At 31.4% G+C, this 26,351-nt stretch overlaps 1 protein-coding gene across 3 annotated transcripts; it reads left to right on the top strand.

Annotated features, from left to right (window-relative positions):
- LOC127732299 (serine/threonine-protein kinase PLK1-like) lies at positions 1-25,018 on the top strand. Of its 3 annotated transcripts, none has more exons than XM_052241381.1 (12): positions 1-977; positions 1,316-1,786; positions 8,123-8,230; positions 12,480-12,596; positions 13,561-13,778; positions 14,041-14,136; positions 14,390-14,665; positions 17,619-17,739; positions 18,033-18,228; positions 18,426-18,588; positions 22,221-22,470; positions 22,929-25,018. In XM_052241381.1, the coding sequence occupies exons 2-12, from the start codon at positions 1,571-1,573 to the stop codon at positions 23,136-23,138; spliced, it is 1,971 nt and encodes a 656-aa protein (XP_052097341.1). In that variant the 5' UTR covers positions 1-977; positions 1,316-1,570; the 3' UTR covers positions 23,139-25,018. The 3 variants fall into 3 exon arrangements, with proteins under 3 accessions (XP_052097341.1, XP_052097327.1, XP_052097332.1); XM_052241367.1 differs by having other exon boundaries at positions 1-1,131; XM_052241372.1 differs by lacking the exon at positions 1-977 and having other exon boundaries at positions 1,161-1,786.
- Positions 25,019-26,351: the final 1,333 nt, after the last annotated feature.

The following is a 26,351-nucleotide window of genomic DNA, read 5'->3' as shown; positions in this document are numbered from 1 at the left end:
TTGAAAGTATCTCAACTTTTAAGCGTGGGAATTGATTTTTAATCTGGAATTGAACATGTTAAATAGCGTGACAAACTAGAAAATGCATTAATCCTTCGTCCTTCAAATCTCTTTCTAATAACTTTTTTTTTATACGTGCCAAATGATATCATAATTATGCCTTGAGAAAATAATTCACATAAACTGTGTGCACTGTGGGTGTGTATATTAAACAGATTAGCAGAGAGAGAAAAAAATCACTTCACAATTCTATGTTATATCGTTCTTTAAGTCAGTGTTTTTAAGATATGAATTATTGCCATCTGTTTTAGATTCATTCCGTTTTTTTCTTTGGAAAAAGTTGAAAGGGTAAATGTGATTTTGTAACAGCGCAACATTTGATTTAAACGTTGATATTGATTTTGTGATATTAACTTAATATAATGCACACGATGATTTGACATCCGAAAAGAAGATAACATCTCCAATGGAAATCATATACAATGTATTTTTACATTTGTAAATTGTACCGGTAACATTTTGTAACAAAGTATTTAAGGAAGTAGAACGGGTGAAAATTTTTTCCATTTTCATTCTAATCAAGGTTTGGTTTTGTAAGTTAAACGCGTTTTTATCACAAAAATGTAGTCAGGGATTGCAGTATGTATATTTTTTTTCTCATGACATAAGTTTCTAAACAGATAGGTAATTTTCAAATGTTAGTGTTATTTTTACCTGATAATTTCTCATGAATATTCAATATTTGATGCAATACTTGATAACAATTGTTTTATACAACATTGACATCTTTTATGTATAGAAATGTTCAATCATTACATACGTAAACAAACCGTGTTATTATTACTTATGATATTTGCCAATTACATTTGTATAATTAGTAATAAATATAGGTATATGCAAGTTGAGTAGGCGGGGCTTACACACAGGTAAGCGTATTGTTAGACAAGCCTTCCAAATGGGTGACATCACATCTACAGGTATTGAACACAAATCCACCGTCAGCTGACTTCAACAAAAGTTTTCATTTTAAAACTCCGACAATGAAAAGGAAATACTGGTTTGAACATAGTTAATTTTGTGTACCTGTTTTAATTGAGATTTTCAAACATAAACTCCGTATGAAAGTTACAGGTAAGACAAATATTCAGATCAATTGAAGTTATCGATACACATAATATATCTGCTGTGTATTCCACCGACACGTTGTTGGGAGAGATTTCAGTAGTAAATGTTGTTATCTCCTAATGTAAAAATAGGAAGCTATTTCCTGTGCTTCCAACGAGGCAGTACTGATAACGATGTCATTTTTTTTCAGGTTCACTTTGGCAGTAAATTAACAAAAGACGTGAGCAAATCCTAGACTCTCAGTATCTGTTGAAAACATTTAACGGATTATTATACGGACATACAAATGTTGTGACGGAAGACTTTAGCTTCTCTGTTTGTCAACATCCGTTCGGCCTTCCTGTATTCATTTATTAATAACATTATCACGTATGAAATATTCATTATCTTCTGAAGAAAGACAAGGCGTATATTACTTGAAGGAAAGTTATACAAAACGAGATCAATGTCAGTGGATATCCTACCCCCGAATACGGGACACAAGATTAATTCATACCCTGTGACAGTGAACGATACAAGACCTCGACATATTGACAGTCGGGCCAGGAGAAAGTTAGCAGACCCTAATAATAGGATAAATATGGTCCATTTTGATCCGAACTACATCATCTATGATTCAACTTCAGACACAACATACCTCAGAGGAAGACTTCTTGGCAAGGTTGGTGGTGTATACATGTTAATATAAAAGAATAAAAGAAATGAAGTAAGCAGGTTGATTGAGCATTATTCAAAATCTAGTTTTATCCCTTACTTTGGAGATAATACCCAAATTTTAAACCATTAATTTACAGAATTCTGGATTGTGATTAATATAAATGCACATCTTCGCTTAAAATAATTGAACATTTCCCATTAAAGATTATGATCCTAAATTCGACTTACTTGAAATTTCAAGTCTTTGAACAGGTTGGGAACAACCCCCCAAATGAGGGATGCCCCTTAAAAGAGGGACTGTCCCTAAGAAAAGGGGTTATTTTGCTGTTGTAGAAAAGAAAAAATGAAAAACTTCGTCTTTTAACTTAAAAAGGGAAAAATTCATTATTTTGGAACAACTTTTCTAAAAAAGGGGTCCAATTATTTTTGATAATAAGGAAGATATAAGTCCAGGAATATTAGAAAATTCTTGGACATGTTTTGACCATATAATACCAGATAGATGTATAGTTCTTTGTGAAAAGTTTCTTCAAATAATATAAATATGTGCTTATTTGTACTAAAAAGTGGTTTTTACCAAAAAAAAAATTTTATCACTTGAAATGTACCCCTCATCAAAGGGATAATCATTACATTGAGGGGTTACCTCTCATTTGAGGGGTTGTTCCCAACCTGTTGAAAGCTAAACTTTTAATAAAAGAAGTTTTACCTTAGTAATTATAATGACCATTATTATGACATGTTAAAGCACCGAAATCTTGAAAACAAATACACAAAAACACTGAAACTGAACACAGCCCCCACCCCCCACCCCACCCCACCCCCAATATTACACTTATCATGGAAAGACTTCCTTTTGAACCCCTCTTATTGACGGGATAAACATAGTCAAACATGAAGGTGAGTTCAAAGGGAATTCTTCGTAAAACTGGGTTTATCTAATGATAGACATGATGAAATTCAGTCTTTTTGCTATAATTTAATTTATGACTTTATACTTATTTCAGTGTTTATAATGTTACCTAATGTGATATTTCTAAAGACGTGTATTTTGCACCCTGTAAAATATATTTATCTTACATAACACAAAACACATACCTACGGCAATACATCTGATTGATTTACATCGATCATTGTTTGTCAGACAGGTGTCCTCTAGGTCTCCGTGGGTTCTCGTAAGGGGTTACTAAGCAAAGTCTTGGTTGTTGGGCTTTTCAACACGAAAGACTGTAGAAATATTATCTTTTTCTTGTGAAAAAAAGAAAAACTACCTGTTACTCTGGTTTTTGTTTGTTCTTCCAAAAGAACATTTGCATTAAATGTAAATGAACCATGAATAGTTATTTTAACATCTACTCTGATGAAAATAACCGGAGGTTGGGGGATGCAAATAAAATGGAAAGTTTCCTACATGTACATGTCTCCACATATGCTTAAAAGGACATGTTTGTCAATAGTATGTACGTAATGAGTTTTCATTTTTTTACAAATTTTACATGTCTCGGTCGGAAAGCTGTGTACTTTCAGACGTATTACAAAAACTTATGTAGTTTTATAAAGGTTATGTAATAGCGTTGGACAGGTTTCTAACTTCTTGGTTAGTTTTATCAGAGACGTGTAATACAGTATTATATGTCTCTGGTTTTATTGACTATAATATTACATACACACCATTTAATAGGTACGATTCGGAAAATGATATGTTTTTATTCAAATATAGTAATTTCAATTTTATAATACAAGGTGTATGATTTGACTGATAAATAGATTGTTAAAGAGATCATTTACCCCCATGGGATCCACACCTTTTCATTCTATAGAAAAACATGTCATTGCGTTATCCCTAATTTTAACACATTATTTCATTTTTCCTGAGGGTTATTGTAAACATAAATTGTCTGAAGGTGAAATGTTTTTCTTTGTAATGAAGTAATTATTGACATTGTATCAAGATGTCTACCTTTTTTACCTGTCTTTTCACCTGCCGTTAATTTAATTATCTTAACAAGAACCTTATAGCACCTGAAAAACAACAATTGCCAAAAAGATAATACTGTTATTATTATAGACAGTTGAATAGTAATCTTCCAAAACCAATGTGTCCGTCGGGTATGGTCATGATCTATACAGATTTTAGGGTCCTTGCTTTTTGGTCCAAATTAAAGTACATTCTAGCTTATTTGTGCATATTTGGAAAGATTACTGTTGTAATATATGCTCTTATTTTAATTAGATATGCTCTTATTTTAATTCTTCCTTTTGGTTGTAATTTTAATTAAGAATTTCACATGATTGAATGCTATTTTCGGGTAAGATTTTACAGAAAGTGGACCAGTAACTATTTAATTATTGACTATGTGGATTATGCATTCCTAGAGAATTAAAATAAAAAGTTAATACACAATGTGAGCCATGTAGGAAATATGTGGTATTTAAACATTTGAAGAGTTTTGTAAACTATTTAATTCCATCTATATTATCCATATAAAATAATCACTTGGACAAACCACCTCCAAAGATAAGTTGTCAATGTAACCGGGGTATGTCAGACTTATCGATCACAGGATATCCATTCAAAATTCTGACTCATTCACAGAAATTTAAATTAAATACAGGTCAAGAACACATTGAATTTTTTTTTATCCAATAACCTACTTTGACGGCAGATATTGCTGGGCGTATTTACTATTTTTACCATTTCCGATCTTTTATTACTATTTTCTCACATTTGGTATTCAGAATTATTGAAAGTGGCCTTTCTCTTATTGTATAACAACATATTCAAGTGTAACACAAAGAAAAAAGAACAGGGAACACATTTGGTGATTTCCTTTGTAAAAAGATTTCAAACCTCAAACTACCTTGATGACAGATGTATAAATCCGTCCACAAAATATAATTAAGATATACCCCCAAATAAGTTGACTTAGTTCACTGCTTCCATCCAAAGCATCATCGAGATGTATTGTCCTTGTGAAACGAATGAGTAAGACAATATACTAATGTATAGCGGTTGGGTTGTCACGGCGGTGTCGGATTCCTTCTGAAGGACAAGATGACTAATCGAACATTCCTTAACTTGGTGCTGACAATAGGGAGGTCTAAAATCGCACGTTAGAAAGAACAATATTCATCAAGTATTGAAAAATTACCTCTTATTTATGTTTACATACCAAAAAACTAAATATGTCTTTTAATCTTCGTCGGTGTTCGCCAAAACTAATACACATGTAATTAACTCCGTCTATTTTTCTTGATATTCATCAGTAAATTGTCCAACAAGAACCAAATAAATGATTTTGATTACCAGTTTCAAATTTCAGAGATGTAAAGTTTGATTTTGAACGATTGCGTGCTATTGCAATAATATATATTTTGTGTAACTTTATTCTACAAAAAGAGTTATAAGTAAACACAAATTTTTAGGACAATATTAGTTTATTTAGTGACAGATGATTACTTTGACATCTCAGGTTAAATCTTGATTCTTGATTGAATATCAAAATATTTTAAAAAGTTTAAATTTGCATTTTCACTTAAAGAGATCTGCTAGCTCATTGTTTTTTTTTATTATTATTTCACATCACTAGTGACCATGAAAATGGATCGAATACTATACTTAGTGGAGATTTTCTTATCTGTTATCTACTTTTGGATTCTTTGATTTTATGGCCGAGTGAGAAAGTGCTGATAAAAATTATCTCGTATATCGAACGAGACCTAAGAGGCATCTGATAACAGATTGTTTATTTTCAGCCTTCCCAATTCGGTATATCGAGTGGGACACCTGCTTTTTATGGTCCTATAACTACCAGAATGAATGCATAACATTCAATTTATTGAGATAAATCCGTCTTAATCTGAAAGATCTTTCTTATATTGAGCAATCTTGCATGTTGATTGTACTAAAGTGTACTCGAACTTTTCTTCAATTTTCTAATGCTGATCGAATAATTTTTCAAACAGAAAGGTACAAAGCTTAGCTATTGAAATTGGACACAATTAAAATCATCTATGAACATTATTGCTTAGGGGAGATTAAAGCTAAAACAATTGGATAAAATTACTACTTATAAGTTTTATATATACATTATTTATATTTTACATACACTGTCCTCATTAAAAAAATATGCAACGATTTAGGCCTTTAAAGTATATTGTACAGATTTCAGTACCTACAACATTGTTATAACATTTCTGGAATGTTAACTTTGAAAATTAATTAAGAAATAATTAATATTTTGTTCGACTTAACCGTCTTTGTCCTGGGGCCTGCTTTCAGTTTTGGCTTTCAGTAAGTTGTTTAAAAGGTTGATAGATTAAGGGACTTAAAGTAAAACACCATTTAATCGTGTTATTTTCGCAGACGATTCCTTTGTTCATACTTGAAACACGTGTTTTTGTAAAAGATTTTGAATACTTAATTATACAAATTATATTGAATTTCTTTAGATGGTTTGTGTTGAAGGATATTCTGTCAAAAATCATTTTCGACATGCTAGTTTCGCCCATTCTTGCAGAACATGTTAAAAAGGGCATAGATTTTATAGACAATTTAAACATTTAGTACTATAGCCCGAAATTTAACAGTGGGAATTTCTGATAAGTTATTACTAAAGTATTTGGTTTGAGTGTAAAAAATGTAAATTCTGTTGATAAGAATTCTGTCAATTAGTAAGAATATACATATGTAGCCTATTTAACTTAAGACAAGATGTTGAGTTTAAGTTTTCGATGAAATCCGGAGAAAACATTTAAAAAACTCCAAACATGCAAAGAAGTTATTGACGTCCAAAGTCTGTGTGAAATTATTAAGCCAGTCCTTTGTTTAATTTCCATTATCAAATCTTCCTATGGAATTTGACTATGCGCTGTGATAGACTTCTAAATGTTTGCTTTTGGTCTAATACTTTTATATTGGGTGGGCAACGAATGACAACACCTGGAGAAGGGCCTTACCACTCATTTGTTGATACTTCTGAATATTTGCAGTTAAGAACATTGTCCGCTATACACGCATTTAATGGTACCATATAAAACGCAGAGGTTGACTTTATCTATTAATAGATTTCAGCAACCATTTAGATGATGAACGGCAATTCAAGCTCCAATATGTCTTCAACTTATCCACTGTGAATATTGTGATGACTGTTGAATCGTCATTTGTGTTGATTTGATAGGTTGAAGTACGAGGCTATGTTTTCGTTTCGTTTTATCTTTATGTTTCACACACATACAGTTATCTTTTATCATTTACATTAGATTTATCAACCATCTTATCATATTCAGGAAAAACTAGGTCAAAATGTAAAAAAACATGTGTTTTGAGAATTATACAGAAAACTATGCACCACAGGAATCTGCTCAGATTTCTTTGTCTGTAATACGGTTGTCTGTGGGAAAATTTTCATTCATGAAATAAGTCGCCGAAAATAACAATAATAAATAAAGTGTTTTGCCGAAAGAACATAAGATGTAATATCAGTGGTTACGACTTTGTAATTTGATATACAGTATATGTGCAGGTTGAAAATGGTTTAGATAAAATGGTATAGTTTTACTTGAACAATTTTTGAACTATTACCTGAACTTTTTTATCCTACACAAATCAAAGTTCTTAATGTTATGATTAATAATATTATTTCTTACGAAATTCAGGATATCTTGCCAATAAAAATTCCAGTAAATATCACTGTTTACACTCCCTTAAACCATTCGATAAAAATAATCTCGACAAAAAAGTATAATCGGATGGTGTTACTAGACAAATTACAGGTTTTTATATGTCTGGGTGGCTGAACTATGATTTCTGGACTATATATTTTAATGCATTGTACATACATTTAGTCCTTTGATCATAAACCATTAGTACATCTACTACTTATAACATGCATTCAAACATGACAACAATGTCTGATGGCTAATTGTTAAAGTACAAGATTTTTGATCTAATCTTAAAGTAATCACATTTCTTACTTTAATTATACAAATTACACAAAAAGTGCATTGGTTACGGCAGATTTGAACGATGTCTTTTGATAACGGTAAAATTAGATACATAATGAAAGGGTATTTCAAGAAGTGGTGCATATTTTGAGTACGAACGTGAAAATAACAGTACATTCTGAATTTGATAATAGTATTTTGCATGTCAATTTAATGGACAAGTAACTGATTGCCTGTACTGAAATATGTGGACAAGTAACTGATTGCCTGTACTGAAATATGTGTCCTACCTACAATTCATGTTTCATGAAAAACATCGAATATGTATGAATTATGCCACTAAGTAATATTCTTGCGCCTATTTATTTTGATTCTTTCTTATTTTAACTTGCAGGGTGGTTTTGCTCGCTGTTACGAACTTTTAGATTTAAACAGCAATAAAATATATGCAGGGAAAATAATAGCCAAAACTAGAATAGCTAAACCTCACCAAAGACAAAAGGTAGGTACCAACAAACTTCAGTATTATTTAATAAATGGAACCAGAAATCCTAGCTGCCCCAAAACGACAACCACATACGTTAATTTAGGTGCATTGATTACAGCTTTGATTTGCTACAATGCCCTAGCACTTAATAAAATAAATATATTGAATTATAACCCAAAGTTGACAAAATACTTTAAATCGTTAAATTAGAGATAGAAATAAAAGAAGTGTTTTGGTCATCATACAAATGGCCGTCACTCAATAATTGAATAACTGTTCAGATCGATTCGAGAAGTGACAGGAACACAAATGTGCATAACAAGGACACAAACGTACATCAAGTATAAAAAGTAGTATTCAGCATAAAATCTCGTTTTCCTGTAAAATTTACCATCTGCATGTTTTAGCGATATAATCAACAAAACATGATATGTTATTTTCCCAGACATACTCTTTACCAGCTGTTTACATGAAAGTTCTTTAGATGACACAGATGTGGCCTTGTCTCTCTATACATGTAGGTAATAGATACCTGCTCCAAGATAATTAACTGATTTCATTGACTATGCATGTTATTAATATATACAACAATAATAGGAACCTCCACATGTGTAAAGATCAGATCAAACAGAGTTATTGATAAAGGTAAAAGATAGGTATTTGCGGTATGCAGGTATTTCTTCCGTCAGGTAAACCCCATAGTCTTTGTTCCTATTGTCAAGCAATACACAAACCCCCTCATTAAAACATGCCTTTACATGCAATGTATTAATAAATATTCTGTACTCATTGAGAAAATAGTCGGACAAAGGCAGTTAAAATTTTCAGCTTAGTCGAGTGTTTTTGGTTTTTTTGTTTGATATGTAGATGTGTGATCTATCTATTTATTTGTCTTTCATGAAATACTTATCGACATATCATTAAAATATATTGACCCAGAGTGGGATGACAAACTTAATGTGAGGTCGAGGCGATAAATTCTTTATTCTTTGTGGAGTTCAGACTTCTATATTCTTTGTTCATGTTGTCAAAGCTAACGCAGCATGGTATGATGAACGCATTCTTTAAGTGCTTTTGTATTCGTCTGAAGCCCAGAAGCCTTGATTTGTCAACTGTATTAACCATTAAATTTTAATTTGTCAGCTAAAACCATTACTGTGTTTTGTAAATTGTTTTGTTATCAAAAGCTTGTATATCAGAATCCGTATTTTCAAACTCCAATTCGGAAACAAAGGATTGTCAGTGGATTTCTACGTTTGTAGCTTCATGTTTGTCTTTCGGAGAATTTATAGTTGATTTCAGATCTTTTGTAACCTCTGTTAAATTTAATCACGAATTGTCTAGATTCTTTGTAACCAAATTGTTTAGGCATTTGTCTCTTTGGAAGATTATGTTAGGCCTAAATGTCTATTGTTTTTGTTAGGTTGCTGTCTCATGGACGTATTTATATATATCCGGCATCTCTTAATACAAAAAGTTAAAGTAAACATAAAATTTATTTGGCAGTCTTCAAACATTTATTTAACAATTCTGAAGTATTCGAGCGAACAAGGAAACAAAAACTTAAAAATGTACAATTGATTTCCGTTAGAATACCTTAAGGACTACATTTTGTATTAGTATTTGTTCTGTCCTATATACAATAGTCATGCAGCAGTTCAATGCTTTTACAGTTAAAAAATAATACACTTCTGAATTGTTGTAAAATTGAAAATATATAATTATAGTTGAGATAAATTATTATACACTGTATATCTTGCTAGTATGTAATTTCGCTGACCCTTAGATCAAAATCATTTGAATTAAATACTGTTTCATTTTTCCATATAGCTTTGCCAAAATACATAGTGCATTGGTTTGATCGATATTTAAAAGTGTCAATTCAGTGTAGTAGTAGGATTGGTTGCCCATGACCCACTTCTTGTATAGAACAAGAGTCTAATCCTTCCCTTTCCATCACACTGAATGGTGCCTTGAACATCAACAGTTTGATGGTAATGTGATGAATCTTCTGTTCTCTGTGATCCTGATATGTCTTTTTACATCTTCTCATCCTTATAATATATTCATCTACTCAAACCACATTACATAGGGTCTGTTTTTACCGATGCAGTCCAGAGACCATGCGTGACACCTTGTAGGGATAGGTAACATGAGAAGTGATAAAACATTTACAAATTTGTCATATTAATATATAGACGACCTACAACAGATGTGCTTCAATTTTTTACGCTTCAATCTAAGCTAGAAATTTATAGATTTTTCTTTTGTTGTATGTTTCTAATTTCTGAAGATATGGATTCACATAAAATCTCATTATAAATAAATATTTGTGGTAGAATATTCATAAATGTATTAAAATATCATCATATTATACATTAGAAGAATAGAAGTCGATACTGCACTTTTCTACAAGGTCAATTGAAAAAAGAAGTGTCTGGCGTACAGACGACCAAACGATTGTAGTCTCCCGAGATTTCATTTTCTGTCTGTTAATTTATTTGTTAATAATAAAAACAATAGTGTAACTTTGTCGACGAGAATGGTGTTTCAAAGACTGTTAATTTAGTCAATGTGAAATTTCCTTTTAGATTGCATGATCTTTTTCTTGACGTGATCAGTAGTTTTCTAGAATGTTCGGTTGAGATAAAATGGTCATATATGAACCTCTCAAAATAAAAATAAAAAGACGGGGGTTCTCAATTTGGCTCACCAACCCCTTTTTAAAAGGAAACGAATGAACTGAAGCAGAAACCACAACTTCCCCTTTTGAACAACGTAAGAAAATGTATAAAACATGATAACAAATACATTAACGTGTTTTGTTATACTTATAAAATATTATTTATGCATGACGTAAACACAATTTGCACCGAAGAAGAACCGTGGGAACTTATCAAATTGTCAAATATATTTAATACACTTTCTTTGACTTAAACCTATTAGTACAAACCTCTTCATTAAAATCAACAAAATTTGTCACCAGTTTAAATAGACATTTAAATATTAACCAAGTAACGGAGCCACCTTTTTTGGTTGTTTGGCAGTTTATTTCTTTGTTCATTTAGCATATCTCTTATTTCATCGAGTACGTATAAAATAATTGTATTTCCTATTGATGGAATTTTCAATGAATTTTGGATCTATGGCCTCGAGAGGAGGCGTTAATTTTGACCAATTAAGCGAAATGACATGTATAGCTAAACACGACAAGAGTTTAGTTACAGACGATATTGTAAAGTAATAAATGTATAAATTTGATAAATTATTTATCGTCTTTTAAATGAAAGGAGGAAACTCATTAATTTTTGTTAATTTCAGTTCAGTAATTGTTAAATACTATGCACATTAAAAAATAATAACTGTCATATTTTTTAATATTGCTGGGTGCTATATGTTATTTATTTCCCTGGTTACGCATTCTTTTGATTTACTGCATCAAAATTATCATAATTGAATAAAAAATAATTATAAGTGTAAAACAATATATCCATAATATCTATATATTTATAACTATATACAAACAAAGAAATATATCAGATTTCTGTTAGCTAAGCATTTACTTGTCAGCTTATACCACAGAAAAACCAACAGGAAAACCGATTCATAAAGTGTTATTAACGGGAAAACAATTGTTACCTGGTAATCCCGACTCGTAATTGTTACAATACCTGTAATTTAAAGAGGCGAAAGCCAGTAATGAAATCTAAACCAGAGAATGATTAAATTCTGCTTATCACCAGTATCATTTCCTCAACCAATTTTGTTTTTGGTAGTATCTGACGTATTAATTTCCAATAAAATCAAATTTATTACAAATAATGTTTGAACATTTAATTGGTAGCTGTCTGATCAGTTAGCTATCAGCTATCTTTCCCTCTCGGAAAGTAATTCGAACCCGAAGGACATTATTTCTTACCTTTCGATGAAAGAACGCTGTACATGTCCTTTCTTGGAGTGATCGTGAATACAATATTTTTGCCTTAGAGGGGAGGGGTTCATAGCAGAAAAATTACTTTAATGTCACAAATGTATTTCAACGTCTCTTGGTCAATTGATTTTCAAATGTAGTATGAAAACACATCTTCACAGTCACTTTCCAATTGTCGTATTCATTTTATATATGTACTTCATTCCCGTCCAGTTTGGGCTTTTTAAAAGTCACTTTGCATGAAACACGAAAAAAAAATAATATATTAATAACAGTTTTTTTTTATATATATATATATTTACCTTATTTTTATATTTTATGACTTTTTTGTAGATCATTAGAGAGGTAGAATTACACAGGGACCTCAAACACAAACATGTTGTAGAATTCCATAGTTATTTTGAAGACGATGAAAATGTTTACATTGTATTGGAAAACTGTCCACGAAAGGTGAGCTTTTTTTCTTTTGTCAACAAAATTGCCAGATTGTATAGAAATATTGGAAACTATCTTCACAAATGTCCCTAATTTGAACTTGCTGACACTGCTGTTGTACTGGTGAGTGATCATATAACCTGGTGCTTACAGCTGATTAATGTATCTATTGTCTTGATAAAGTTAGTAGACCCGATGTACATTTGTGTAGACGTATCTTATACATATTTGTATCGAATCTATTTAGTTGTTAGGATAATAAATCCATCTGCAGAGATATACCTATACAGATAAAATAATTGGTATGATTAAATCTGAATAAAGACGATATTTAGTCATCATGTTTGAAATCTTTATAGTTATTGCCCTTTAAAAAGATTTGAGTGGATCTGACTGAGCATAGATTAAAAGCCTAAAACGTTCGGATGAAGTACCCCTGTTCAATGGTCATAATATGATAGGTGAAAGACCATTAAATCTGATTTCAATACATTAACTGGTTAAATCTTTTTTGAAGTAAATTGATCAAGTTTAACGTATATGAGATATTATACAATAAACGGTTGTTTCCGTGACCTTTGTTTTGTTGTTTATGTGAGAATAATGACGACTACCAAACTGAGAACGCCATCAAACAAATTGTGAATCAGTAAAACCACCTCATTTCACACCGACAATGGTGGAAAACTTATTACTTGTGTTCCGGCTGTATTCAAATAACTATTATTTATTATTTATAATGTAACTGTTTTCAAATAAAGTAACGGCAATACCTATGTTAAAGTATGCAATTAGTAATTTATTTCCCATTTGTTTCTATGGTGTACAAGGAATGACCTCATTGTACAAGTGTTGCAGTCAAAACAAAGCATTAGATAAAGACAAACAGAAAATGTTTTAAATGAATAGAAAAAATAAAACTCATTAAATTGAATTTAGATAATAAAAAGGTTAAATATACTTTTTTTTTTATTTTCAGTCTCTTGTTCATATGCTAAAACAACGAAAAGTTTTAACAGAACCAGAAGTTAGATGCCATTTGAAGCAGTTAGTAGAAGCTGTAAAATATGTACATAATCAGAACATTATCCATCGTGACTTGAAGCTTGGTAACATGCTCTTGAATGATCACATGGAATTAAAGATTGCAGATTTTGGTCTGGCTACTAGGATTGGATACGAAGGAGAAAAGAAAATGTACGTTTATATCAGTACAATTAACTTTTTATAATGATAAAAATACACAAAACAATGGATAAAATTCTTCTCGTTCTGAATCGCCAAGTAACTTAATTCTATAATCTTGTTGCTGTGTTTTGTGAAGTATCAATAACTTCGCTTTCATTGGTTTCACATGTCCTTCTTCAGTTTTAACTTTAAAGACATTTTAAGTTTATAATTCGGGACTTTTTAAGTTTTTTTTATTATATATTATCTAAATGTTGTTTTATGCCTACAGGACTGTCTGTGGTACGCCCAATTATATTGCCCCGGAAGTACTTCAAAAGAGAGGTCATAGCTTTGAAGCAGACGTATGGGCTTTAGGCTGTGTCACGTAAGTGTTAAAGATGCACTTTTATACAACATAAACATTTTTAATGACAGTGTTTATTTATTTTGAATCAGCAAAAAAAAGTATATACCTTTATTTCGTATTAAAAAGTCAACTTTTGTAAAGTTTAATGAAGCTTTTATGTACACAGATGCGTTCAACAAATATATTTTTCAAACATTGCCTGCTTCTTTTTTCTCTTTTGTAAAAGTGCAATTTAACAATAGCAAGTAAACGAAATTATCTCGTTTTACAGGTATGCACTTCTTCTTGGTCGGCCGCCATTTGAAACAAGTACGTTAAAGGAAACTTACGTCCGTATAACCAGCAACAATTATTCTATTCCACAAACAGTGTCTCAAGCTGCCAAATCTTTCATCCAAAAATGTCTCCGTCATGATCCTGATCAACGTCCTACAGTAGAGGAGTTACTTTCAGATGATTTCTTTACTTCCGGTTTCATGCCAAAATCTTTGCCAACATCATGCTGTACAAATGCACCTAAATTTCCAGTTTATGCCAGACTCCCAAGGTACGTGGATGAGTTACATTCAGTTTATATTTAAGTCATTCATATAGTTGTAAAGTTTTGTTATATAGATCACCAATATAAATTATATATATATAGTTATATGTATAGTTTTTTAATATTCCTACATTAAAAATATAAAGAACGCACACAGATGTCTTCTTTATTATGCTTATCTTCCTTTTAGAGGAAGCAGTTAATGTTAATACGAACTATAGCCTTTCTGAGTTGTCTAAGCTTAGCTTGAATAAATATACGGTCATATACTTTCTTATTGAAATATTCAGCCGCATACCATTTAATAGAAAAATTAGGAGATGTGGTATGATTGCCAATGAGACAACTATCCACCAAAGTTCAAATGAAGTGGATGTACTCAATTATAGGCAACCGTACGGCCTTCAGCAATGAGAAAAACCCATACCGTACAGTCGGCTATAAAAGGCCCCCGACTTGAAAAATATGAAACAATTCAATTGAGAAAACTAACGGCCTAATATATAACAACAATTTACGAAAAACAAATATGACAGACGAAGCAACGACAACCACTGAACTACAGGCTTATGACTTGGGACAGGCACATAAAGAATGTGGCGGGGTTGAACATATTTGTGGGCGCTCTATCATCCCCCTAACCTCGGACAGTGGTGTAACAGCACAACATGAGAACAAACTATTACAATCAGTTGAAAAAGGCTTAACTCATCAGATCGATACAAAGAAAAACATCAAACAAAAACACAAGACAGGACGTTGCAGGGTATATATCCGTCCCTCATCCCTAACAACATTAAAGACACTAAGTACAGATCTCAGAGTACTCACAGTTACTGGCAGCTAGTTCAAAGCCAATAACAACTAATAAACAAAATCGTGTATTTAAGACTAAAATATCAATCAGTAAGTCTGGCATCCCAGCACAACCTCTTCCTGTGTCAAGCTGTGAGCCATGATCTCAGGCTACGTTCCATTTAGGAAATTGGAATACAAACACATAATTAGGAAGAACTGAAATGGCTATCATACAGGTTTATGTGTTTTTTTTCCTGTCGTTTTTTTGTTTGTGGTGGTGGTAAGGGGAAGTGGAGGGGGGGGGGGGGGGGGGGGGTCATCCACCAGTTTCACTGGAAACTGTCTGTACCAGTTGTCAAATGATCTCCAGAGGATCGTTTGAAGCGAGTTTTACAGAATTATACATTGTAGTAGAGAACTTCTGTTTTTTTTTGTAATATTCTAACATATATAAAAATAACATGTTTATTTTCATCCTTAAAGTTTTTAAGGATTCATCATTTTCAGTTTGAGTTGTGGTTTGGGTATACTTTAGGTTTAAATAAAATATTTCCAATGGCATTATTTTACCTGACGGTTTATGGGCATCTTTTATATGAACGTCTTTTTTATAATTCATTTTCATTCTGAGCTTTGAATTTCAGGGTTGTAAAATTCAAAATTGAGGTAAAATGATTGTACAAGAATTAAGTTTGTGATGATAATATATGGAATGTATAGTACAATCAAATTACATGTACACAAGAACAAACAACTAACGATATATCATTATTAATATGTTAAATATTTGATATTTGTATATATACTTAGTATAAACCAGTTTATCCAGGGTAGCTATTTCAAGTATTTAATTGATTTCAGTTTGACCTGGTCATAATTCAATGTTCACAACTTTTATATGAATATTTTTGCTATCTACGAAAATTTTGAATAAAAAGTTGCTTCAGTTGTAGAATTTGACATTTGTTAACTTATCTTACTTTGGATTGAAATAAAAACGTTATCAGTCTTAAAACAGTTAAGATCGTTGTGAAAAAAATTGCCTACTAGAGATGCCTTTTATTAAATAAAACACTGCAGGAAGCTTATTGTTGTCTCCACACGACTAGCTCTTGTTTACCTATTGGACCATCATAGTTCATCCACGGCTTTCGTTTAGGTTCACGTTTCTAATCTATATTTTCTTCGTTGTTTTTTGTAGGCTTTTGTTTGTCTTTCCTCTATTTTCTTTTAATTATGCCTTCGTGCTATGCCCTATTAAAACTGAATAAACGTGTTCCGTGAAACTTCATGAACACAATGACCCGAGACGACAAATATTAGACTATATTTAATATGATTTGGATCATAATAAAAATAAATCGTGATTTTAGTTTTGTCTCAAATTAATTTTTCATTCTATTTTTGTAACATTAACATCCTATTATGAATATAAATTGCAAATGTTATAAGCTACGCAAGTAAAAATATCCAATAGGACTCATGCTAACTGACAACTCGGAAAAATATAAAGCAACATTTTCTTAAAACTTATTATGGTACCACACCTATAGCCTGTCTTATGTACAATGCCTATATAATCAGATTATTGGGTGTAACATATGTAAACGTCTATGAACTCTAAATAGAAAGTAAAGCTCGGGAGTTTACACAGGATTACTGTGTCCAGATTAATCCTATATAATGTAATATATACCATTTAAATAGTTTTTATTGTGCAATTAAAATTTATCGCAGTGTTTGAAGTAGATGTTCAAACACTTTGAGTTTTGGATATTTACCCAGACTTTTGATAAGAAAATATATTTCAATGTAAAAACAATTGTTTTAAGCTTAGTCCCGATTTCACGTTTCTTATATTATATTTTTGTCCTTAACTTTCAAGACCTTTTTGAAGAGTAAATTCATAAGGTGATTTACTGTTGTTTTAAATGAAACACATTCTATGAAAATAAGCTATTGTAAATGGCATTGACGTTCTTATTTTCAAAAAGGCACAACAAAGACTATTAATTCCAATACCGTTGTCTACGATGCTGAAAGCTACTAAGCCTTAAAAGGTCTTATATTCCAAAGTTTGATATTTAACCTTTTGAGACATTTTTGATTTCGCTCGAATTTATAAAATGTTATTTTCATTGATAAGATGTTCACATTTCAGACCAAAGTCATACGCTGTTTCTGACTCTAAACAAGACCAAGTAGACAGAATAACATCATCAATGAGAAAAATAGAAATCCAACCCAAACAAGATCATCTCAAACCTGACAAAGTTGTTGATGTAAGTATCATAAATCTGAAACAAAAAGCATTTTATTTTTGATAAACACACAGCTTTATTAAAAACAATATTTCGTTTCATTCTGTACTAGTACATCACAATACAGGCAACAAAGTTTACCAATAAAATATCATCTTTAAGACGTTTTGATTTATTAATGCCAATTTCAAGATCTCTGAATAAAGAAATCCCTTAAGAAATTAAATCAAATTCGGTAAGTGAATAAATAAAAAAATAATAAATAGTTGATGCTCAACTGTTCGTCTGAAAACAAGTAATGATTTGTTTTGTAGGTTGTGCGAATGACATCTCCGGCTGCTTTCCCTGCAATCAAATCTCCCATCAGAGAATTAGAAAGGTCTGATTCTCCTCCATACTCTAGAGGTACATCAGATTCTCCTCCATACTCGAGAGGAACATCACCAAAGCCAAGATGTGCTTCAACTTTACTTGATGTACTCAATACATGTTTAGAACATATGCCTAAAGGTAAATATTTTATTAATTTTTTACAAATTTGCCCTTGAATACAGTACTGTAATTTGATAGTTAGGTTATATATCATAATTGATGGGGGATTACCTAATAACAGTGGATAAAAGAAACCCCAATATGATTTATAAATGCTCTTATATTCTTAGTTTGAATTTTTGTTTTCTGTATATAAGATTATTTATTTTTTGCAGATACGAGCTTCAATCCTATGCCTTTGAATGATCCAACTGTTGTCTGGGTAACAAAATGGGTGGATTATTCCAATAAATATGGTTTTGGATTCCAGTTATCCAATGATGTGATGGGTGTCCTGTTTAACGACACATCTAGAATAGTTATGTCTCCTGATGGAAGGTAAGTTTTTTATGTTGACATTCAAACCAGTTACTAAGTTAGAGAATTAAGAAATTGAATGGGTCTATTAATACCCATGCTACATCAATCTGTAAAGACCCAAATGTTGCAAAACACTTGTCCTACCTCCATGACAAATATATTGTTGTCCCTGCAGATAAAGCCCCAAACAACATCGTTTTTGTGTATAAATCACATTACATTAACTGCTTGATAAATGAATTAGGTTTTGACAATTCACTCGGAAACTCAACATATACCCCCGACACTTACTAAAGAGGAAATCCTGGATAATCATAGGTCTGTTCTATGTTCCTTTTGAATTTCAACCAAAGATGAAGAGCTGGATCGTCCATCATACTGTATTTGATACCTAAACTACACAAGTGTCCTTACAAACAACGGCATATTGCTGGGTCTTTCAAGTGCTCCACGAAACCTCTTTTTAATCATTAACATCAATTTTTATCAGCAATCAAAGCCGGGCTTCAGAGTTATTGTGAAACTACCTATTCTAAAGGTGGCGTGAATTAGATGTTGATTCTAAAAAATTCCAAAGATCTTTTAGAGTACATACAATCTAAGACTCTTTCATCTTGCAATAGTATTAAAACATTTGACTTTTCTACACTTTACCCAAGTATTCCCCATTCCATACTAAAAGACAGATTGAAAGAGTTGGTCCTGCTTTGTTTCATAAAAAAGAATGGCCAACGTAAATACAAGTATCTTGTCTTAGGGAGGGATAAATCCTACTTTGTAAAAAATCACTCTTGATTCAAACAAAAAATTCTCTTAAACTGACATTATCAAGATGCTTGATTTCTTGATTGACAACATACTTGTTACGTTTGGAGGACGTGTTTTTCAACAAACAATCGGCGTTCCCATGAGAACCAACTGTGCCCCTCTTCTTGCCGACTTGTTCCTTTATTCATATGAGGCTGACTTCATACAGGAACTTCTTATGAAGAAAGAAAAGAAGTTAACAGTATCCTTTAACTTTAACTTTACTTTCCGCTATATAGATGATGTTTTCTCACTAAATAATTCAAAATTTGGTGACTATGTTGAATGCATTTATCACATTTTCGACTTATGAGTTTGAATGTCCCTCTGGTATCTTTCACCTCTCTTTTAGATATTTTACTCAATGTAAATTACATTTGAAATCTTTTTTTATAGAATTTATTTAGTTGCAACTGAAATGTAAAATATCAAAGTATTTAACGCAATATAACAATTGTTAAAGTTTTCACTAAATGAGATATAAAAAGAAGCAATATTTTACAAAATATTTTATTTTTGAAACACTATTTAAGCCTACGTGTGAAAATATTCAGAGAGTTGCCCTTTCATTCTCTTACACCTTAACAATTTGTGTTATTAATGATCTTTTCCTGACGTGGACAACAGTTTCAGTGATTGGGTTTGGTCTGACTATTTCACAATTGTTTTCTGTCTCTGATTTATTACGTTATATTTATAAATGTTTTTATTGATGTGATAATGTTGTTATCCTTTGAACGGTATCTTTCCATTGCTGTATAGCTTTATTTGCAGGTGTCTCCTCTAATAAATGAGTTTGACACCATTCTTGCATTGTTTTAAAGTTATTTACACCAATGCATTTATCATGCTTTTTAATAACATATGGTCAAATCGCTGAAAGACCCCCTCCTTAATTATGGAAACTCGAAAACTGTCCAATGCAATTGCCGAAGATTCCTGTAGATGAGATTTTCATAGGGGTCAAATTAGAGTATTCCTGGTTAAACGTTTTTAACTTCTCAGATTGGTATAGTTGTGAATTTTGTAATGTTTTGTTTTGTTGATTTGTTTTATTTCTGCATTTAGCGTGTCTAAAATATGATGTTGAGATTTAAGTCGGAGTAGATCTCTTGGTAAAGTGACAAGTCATCAGTTGTAACTGTATATATTGTAGTAGTACGTATTGCAATTGGCCTCTCCGTTGAGTGTTCCTAGGAGTATAAAGTACGACGAGTAAAATTTAATAATTATACCCCGCTCTGAGTGAGGGGGTATGCTGCTCTACCTTTGTTTGTATGTCCCTTCGTCACACGAACGTTCGTCGTGAATTTCTCAGGAACTACAAATCAGAAATTTCTGAAATATGGTACCAGTCTTCATGTAATCATGATGTACTGTGTGATGCGGTTTCTGATTCATTGATCATGTCCAGAATCATCGCTCACTAACTTTCTGTTTACCGAATTTTTAAAGTGGGGGAATCTTAAAACAGATATATGTCATCTGAGAATTAAGTCAGACTGAGTTTTTAACATGTATATATTTTGTGTCTGTTGTACGGGTTCTTAAAAAGATTCTAAAGTGAAAGTTGATAAAATATCTGTGCCTGAAAATACTAGGACAAGGGAACCAATCTATATGTTGTTTTATAAATATAAATGAAACTGAATTATATATTTCACCTGCTGTTCTATTTTTCTCAATTTTTTTTCTCAATTTTATATAATTTTACGGAGGTTACTAAACAAAGACATTTTGGATTAAAAATGGGCGTCACAAAAGGTGTCACGAATGACAATTCAATATATTACACCTATGTTATCTGGATTGATCGGAATCACCTCAGGTAAACTGTATTGTATGTCCTATCTCTTGGTGATAAATTGTATAATCAAGTGATTGTGTATAACATTGATATAACTATATCACCTGAACAAGATCAATAAATCGGTCTCCTGTCTGCTAATCAGCTGATGAAAACTTTAAGTGTACCTGAGGAGATTTTTGTTTATTTCTTTTATTAATGATCTCAAGCGTGTTTCCTTTTTGTTTAGCTAATGATTAATGCTAATCGATGTTCAGGCGATAAGATTATATATTAATGAAATTTTGACGCAACGGGACACTTTAATTTACCGAGGATTAACGAACATTCAGACCACCTGCTTTTAAGGAAATCACTTCTATAAATAGTTTAACCAACTTTATGAGATAGTCCTGCATTATAAATACCAAACTTAGATACCAAACCTTCAAAGAAATTTATATTTTAAAACGCTTGTGTTAAAACATTAAATTAAGCTGTACGAAACACTTTATTTTGTAATAAAATATCAATGAAATGAAGGGAAACCTTAGCGCCATTAAGCAATGCTATACTTGGATGATCTTCACACTCTACTTGTGAAGATATATTCAGGAGACTCTTTAATGCAGTGTAATGAATTTTGCTCATGTATGAATTGGTTTTAAAGTCTTCAAAATTAAATGAAAGTATAGATGATTTGAAGATGACAAACCAGTTTTGTTGAAGAACTCAATCTTATAATAATTCAGAGAAAAGTGCACGAACGAGACAATCCAAACAACAAGACAGTTGCCTGGAACAACAAGCACAGATATGTACTCACAGCGAATATAAAAAAGATAGCAACACAAAAACGAAAAACAGCATCTCGCAGTCTGCCAAAAGTCGCGATTAGTCTTAAAAAATAACTCCTCATTATCCTTTTGTTTCGCATGATACCTCTACGTGAAATAAACTTTTAAGAACTATGTAATTCTACACTAAACCCGTTGTCTTTGATACTGTAGGTTATTATATGTAAACAACTAACTATTATGGTTTTGTTCATTTACAGAGCCGTACAGTATTATGATATAACAGGAAAGCTTTCCACATTTACAATAGAATGTGTACCCGAGGAATTAGAGAAAAAAACAACGTTGTTATTGTATTTTGCCCGATATATGGATGAACATTTAATACAGGGTGGTAACGTAGAACTTTCCAAAGATTCAGATGATATGTGGTATGCTCATACGTATCTAAAAAAGTGGTTCAGAACGAACAAGGCTATTGTGTTGTATCTAAGTGACGGAACATTACAGGTAAATATCAAATATTGTGGTTTGACCAAATCTTCATTGAGTCATACCAGTGAAAAATTACAACGTCACTTGAAATAAACCTTTTCAAATACTTGCCAAGGGCAATAAAATTTTATTAGTTTAAAAGAATAATAATGTTATATTTTAAAATTTATCCCAATAACAAAATATGACGAAGGCAGATTATGTCAATAAATCTAAGCACAAGTCAGTACTTTTTCTAATTTAAATTAAACTACAAAAACAAAAACATTGAACAGAGATTTGAGCTTCGTCAATTGTATTTCATTAAATATTAAGTGGTTTGTATAAAATAGAAACTTCATACACTTAATAATTTTGAAGTAAACAAGTACTTTATACTGTAGAATTATATGTATGTATCCAATAAGACATGATTTCATGAAGATAATGTGTGTCAACTAGGCAGAAAATTTCACCTTATATTTTCATTTCAGGTGAATTTCTTTGATGACCATACCAAGATCATTATGAGTTATGTGAAGAATGACTATTATGTGACCTACATTGACCAAGACAGAAATGCTAATACATACTGTATGGTTCACTTGATTCAGGATGGATGTAAACACGATATCATAGAAAGGATGGTCTTTGCTAAATCTATGTTGAAAAATCTTGTGGACATTGAAGGGGCAGATATCTGACATCCTAAACTATCACTCACTGTCTTTCGAAAATACAATGCAGATAGTTAAAAAAAACAATTAGTATCACATATTTGATATTGCATTAATCGTGTTAATGTCATTCGTTCTTATTTTGATTTAATGGACCTCTACAAGTCCTTGTGCCTTGGTTGAAATGTCAAATGTCCGACTTTTCAAAATGGATAGACAATTTTGACTGTTTTGAACACGTTTATCTTTCGATTTATTTACAAGGCGTATATATTTGACCTCTCTGTCTTGTTATCTCTACCATTTGTCTTTCGTATGCAATATATTTCAAATCTATCATGAGACAGGAAAGAGGCAAATAGTGAACAAGCATAATCAAAATATTTTCGTCGAAGAGAGTATTACTAGTCACTAGATGGCGCATTTATATCATGTGATACAGACAGTATAACTGCCATACATGTTGACTGTTTGTTAGATAAATATCATCAGGAGCACTGCCAAAAGAGGCCATTGTGATAGACGTTCATTATGAGGCATAATAAGGGACCATGATTTGGGACCAAAATCATTTTCATCAAATTTGGTATAGATGTGAATCATTGCTTTTAACATTTTGTAATCATGTTTTGCTTTTACACTTGTTCTAGCTCCTGTAATTCCAATTTACTTTTTACAATGTGGTACCCATCAAATTTATGCTTTTATTTAAATGGTGCCTGTGGAACTTTTGAGGAAAATGTGTCTCTTATTACGAACCGTCCGATTCGGAACAGGTGCTTTTATTATTTGATCTCGAAGTCGATAAGACAAAATAGTATGCTCGAATGGCATGTTAAAAATTAAATCTAGTCCATTTTATGCCATTACAAATGAAGAGTTACAGAACATACTTTCGTGCAAGGTTAAGAAAATCACAATGTTTCTTGCCATTATATTTGCAAAAGGTTTGTAAAAAATTACAACCAACAGAAAATCTTCAAGATTTATCGTATAAACAAACAATAATATACAATTGAGATATATGAAAATAATATCTATTTTACGAGATAATGAAAATGAAAATTTGAAGTTGAAAATGCTTATAAGATAAGTTGTTCATTTCAGTGTTAGTTTTCTGTAACCCCATGTTTAAGTGGTGCCAATTTTCATCAAGTGCTTTGTAAATAATTTATTTTTTACAGATAAAGAGAAGTTGCTCTTTAATCATTTTTTTTTATTATTTTGCATGTTGATGTTAATGATCTCAAGAGTTAATAAATGACAAATAAGTTAAAAGTAAATGAATGCAATGTCGTTTTCATTTATTGCAGAATTGTAAATTTGCATTTTACTTGTGAATACTGCATTTAGTTATGTCAAGCATGTATGATTTGGATGTATGTAGGAGATTTTTTACTCCATGTCGGAAACAGTTTGTTAGAATGGCATCGTAAATGCTTTATGAAAATTCACATATTATCGCAAAACACTACATATTTGATTTTCAGTTTTAACAGATTAATTTTAATTATAAAATAAGTGATTACCTGGAATGTATAAAAAAATCTTAAACTGTTCCGTGTTTTGTTTCTAAATGATTTTTTGAAGTACAATTTACTTATGATTGGAGCATGATTACCAATCTAACAAACTGTGATGTAATGAAAACCTTATGGTTAAAGTTTTTGTTTATGAATGAAATCGAATTTTCATACTAACATTTAATATAAAATTGACGTAAACTCAACAATTTTTGTTGTTGGAAGAATTCATTTTTGTGTAGATTTGTTGTTAAACAATTTCTGTGATATACACACTGACGACCAACACCAGCCTTGTTGTTCTTGTTTGTATAAATGGTTTGAATGATTGAATGATTTTGATTGTGAAAGGCAATTTTTCTTCAATAAATAATTGAATCAAAATGAATGTAGTTATTTATTACCCAGAAAGGAGATTCAATGCATTTTGGCATATTTAACTTTGATGATAAATAATAAGATTTTTAAAAATGATAATTGATATTATTCTTTAAACAAAACTCATCTAACAATCTCCCTTTACTTTGAAGCTAGCAATGATATTATACCGTCAATTATACTTGCCTCATTTATATCGCACGTAATGTTACTTATGTACATACCAACTCTAGGAGTGGGATGTAAATTGCGAATGTAGGACAGAAAGTCACAGGACAAAAAGTTACAGACAAAAAGTCACAGGACAAAAAGTTACAGACAAAAAGTCACAGGACAAAAAGTCACAATTCAGTTTTGAAATTTTTTTTTATGAACAAGAAAACACTAATTTTAAAAATAAAATTTTTGTTCTTTTCTAGAACTACTATATATGAAGCAACCATGTAATTAAAATTTATTCAATAAATATCAATAATGAGCAAATGATTGTTATGAAAACAAAATGTCAAAGTGGCTTGGTACTTAAATGGCTTCATTGTGCCAAGAAATATATCCTTTGCATGATTAAGATTTAATAAATTTTCATTTATCAAGGCTAATGAACAATTTCCTAAACTTAAAAAATGAATATATGTAATAAAAAGAAAATATTTTAAGATCTTTCTCTTATATATTCAAACAATTGTCAACAAATTATTTATGACTTTTTGTCCTATCAAATTTGTGACTTTATGTCCTGTGACTTTTTGTCCTGTGACTTTCTGTCAGTTTACCGTAAATTGCAACTTGTCCGTCTATTCCTCATTCCATACATCCGTTCGTTCAAATATTTCCGCCACAATCGTGTCAGGTTTTACTGAACAGAATGACTTCATGTTTGGTCAGTAACTTGATAGTGATAAGTTGTTAAGTGTGAGCATATTTTGGATGGATTGGTCAGATTCCCAATTCCTGTTTAATGTTTCTTTGAATATTCCACTGTGTTGCATGAACTTAACATTTTTCGTCCAAAGCTTCTCCAGTACCACTGAGTTAATTCCTATTTAGTCTGCAGATTGACAGTGATTAGTTACGATGTGAGAGCTTTTTTTTTTAAGATATCTACTCCCTGTTGACCGATATTACAAAAAAACATGTTAAACAAGGAAAAACAACATCAGACACAAAACGGGCAACAAAAAAATATCAACACCATAAAATCGAGTCAAAAAGTAATGATTAGCAGTGACTGGTCCATTCATGGCACCCGTGCTGTTACTCATGACAAATAAGTTTGATGATCAGTCAACAGTGAGGAAAAGAGGAGAGGATTGTTGCTACAACAAATGGAATTTGTTAT

This window comes from Mytilus californianus, unplaced genomic scaffold (assembly GCF_021869535.1).
Source record: "Mytilus californianus isolate M0D057914Y unplaced genomic scaffold, xbMytCali1.0.p SCAF_1, whole genome shotgun sequence".
NCBI lineage: Eukaryota > Metazoa > Mollusca > Bivalvia > Mytilida > Mytilidae > Mytilus > Mytilus californianus.
The sequence above is the reverse complement of the archived record's forward strand: the minus strand, read 5'-3'. Positions and strand labels throughout refer to the sequence as shown.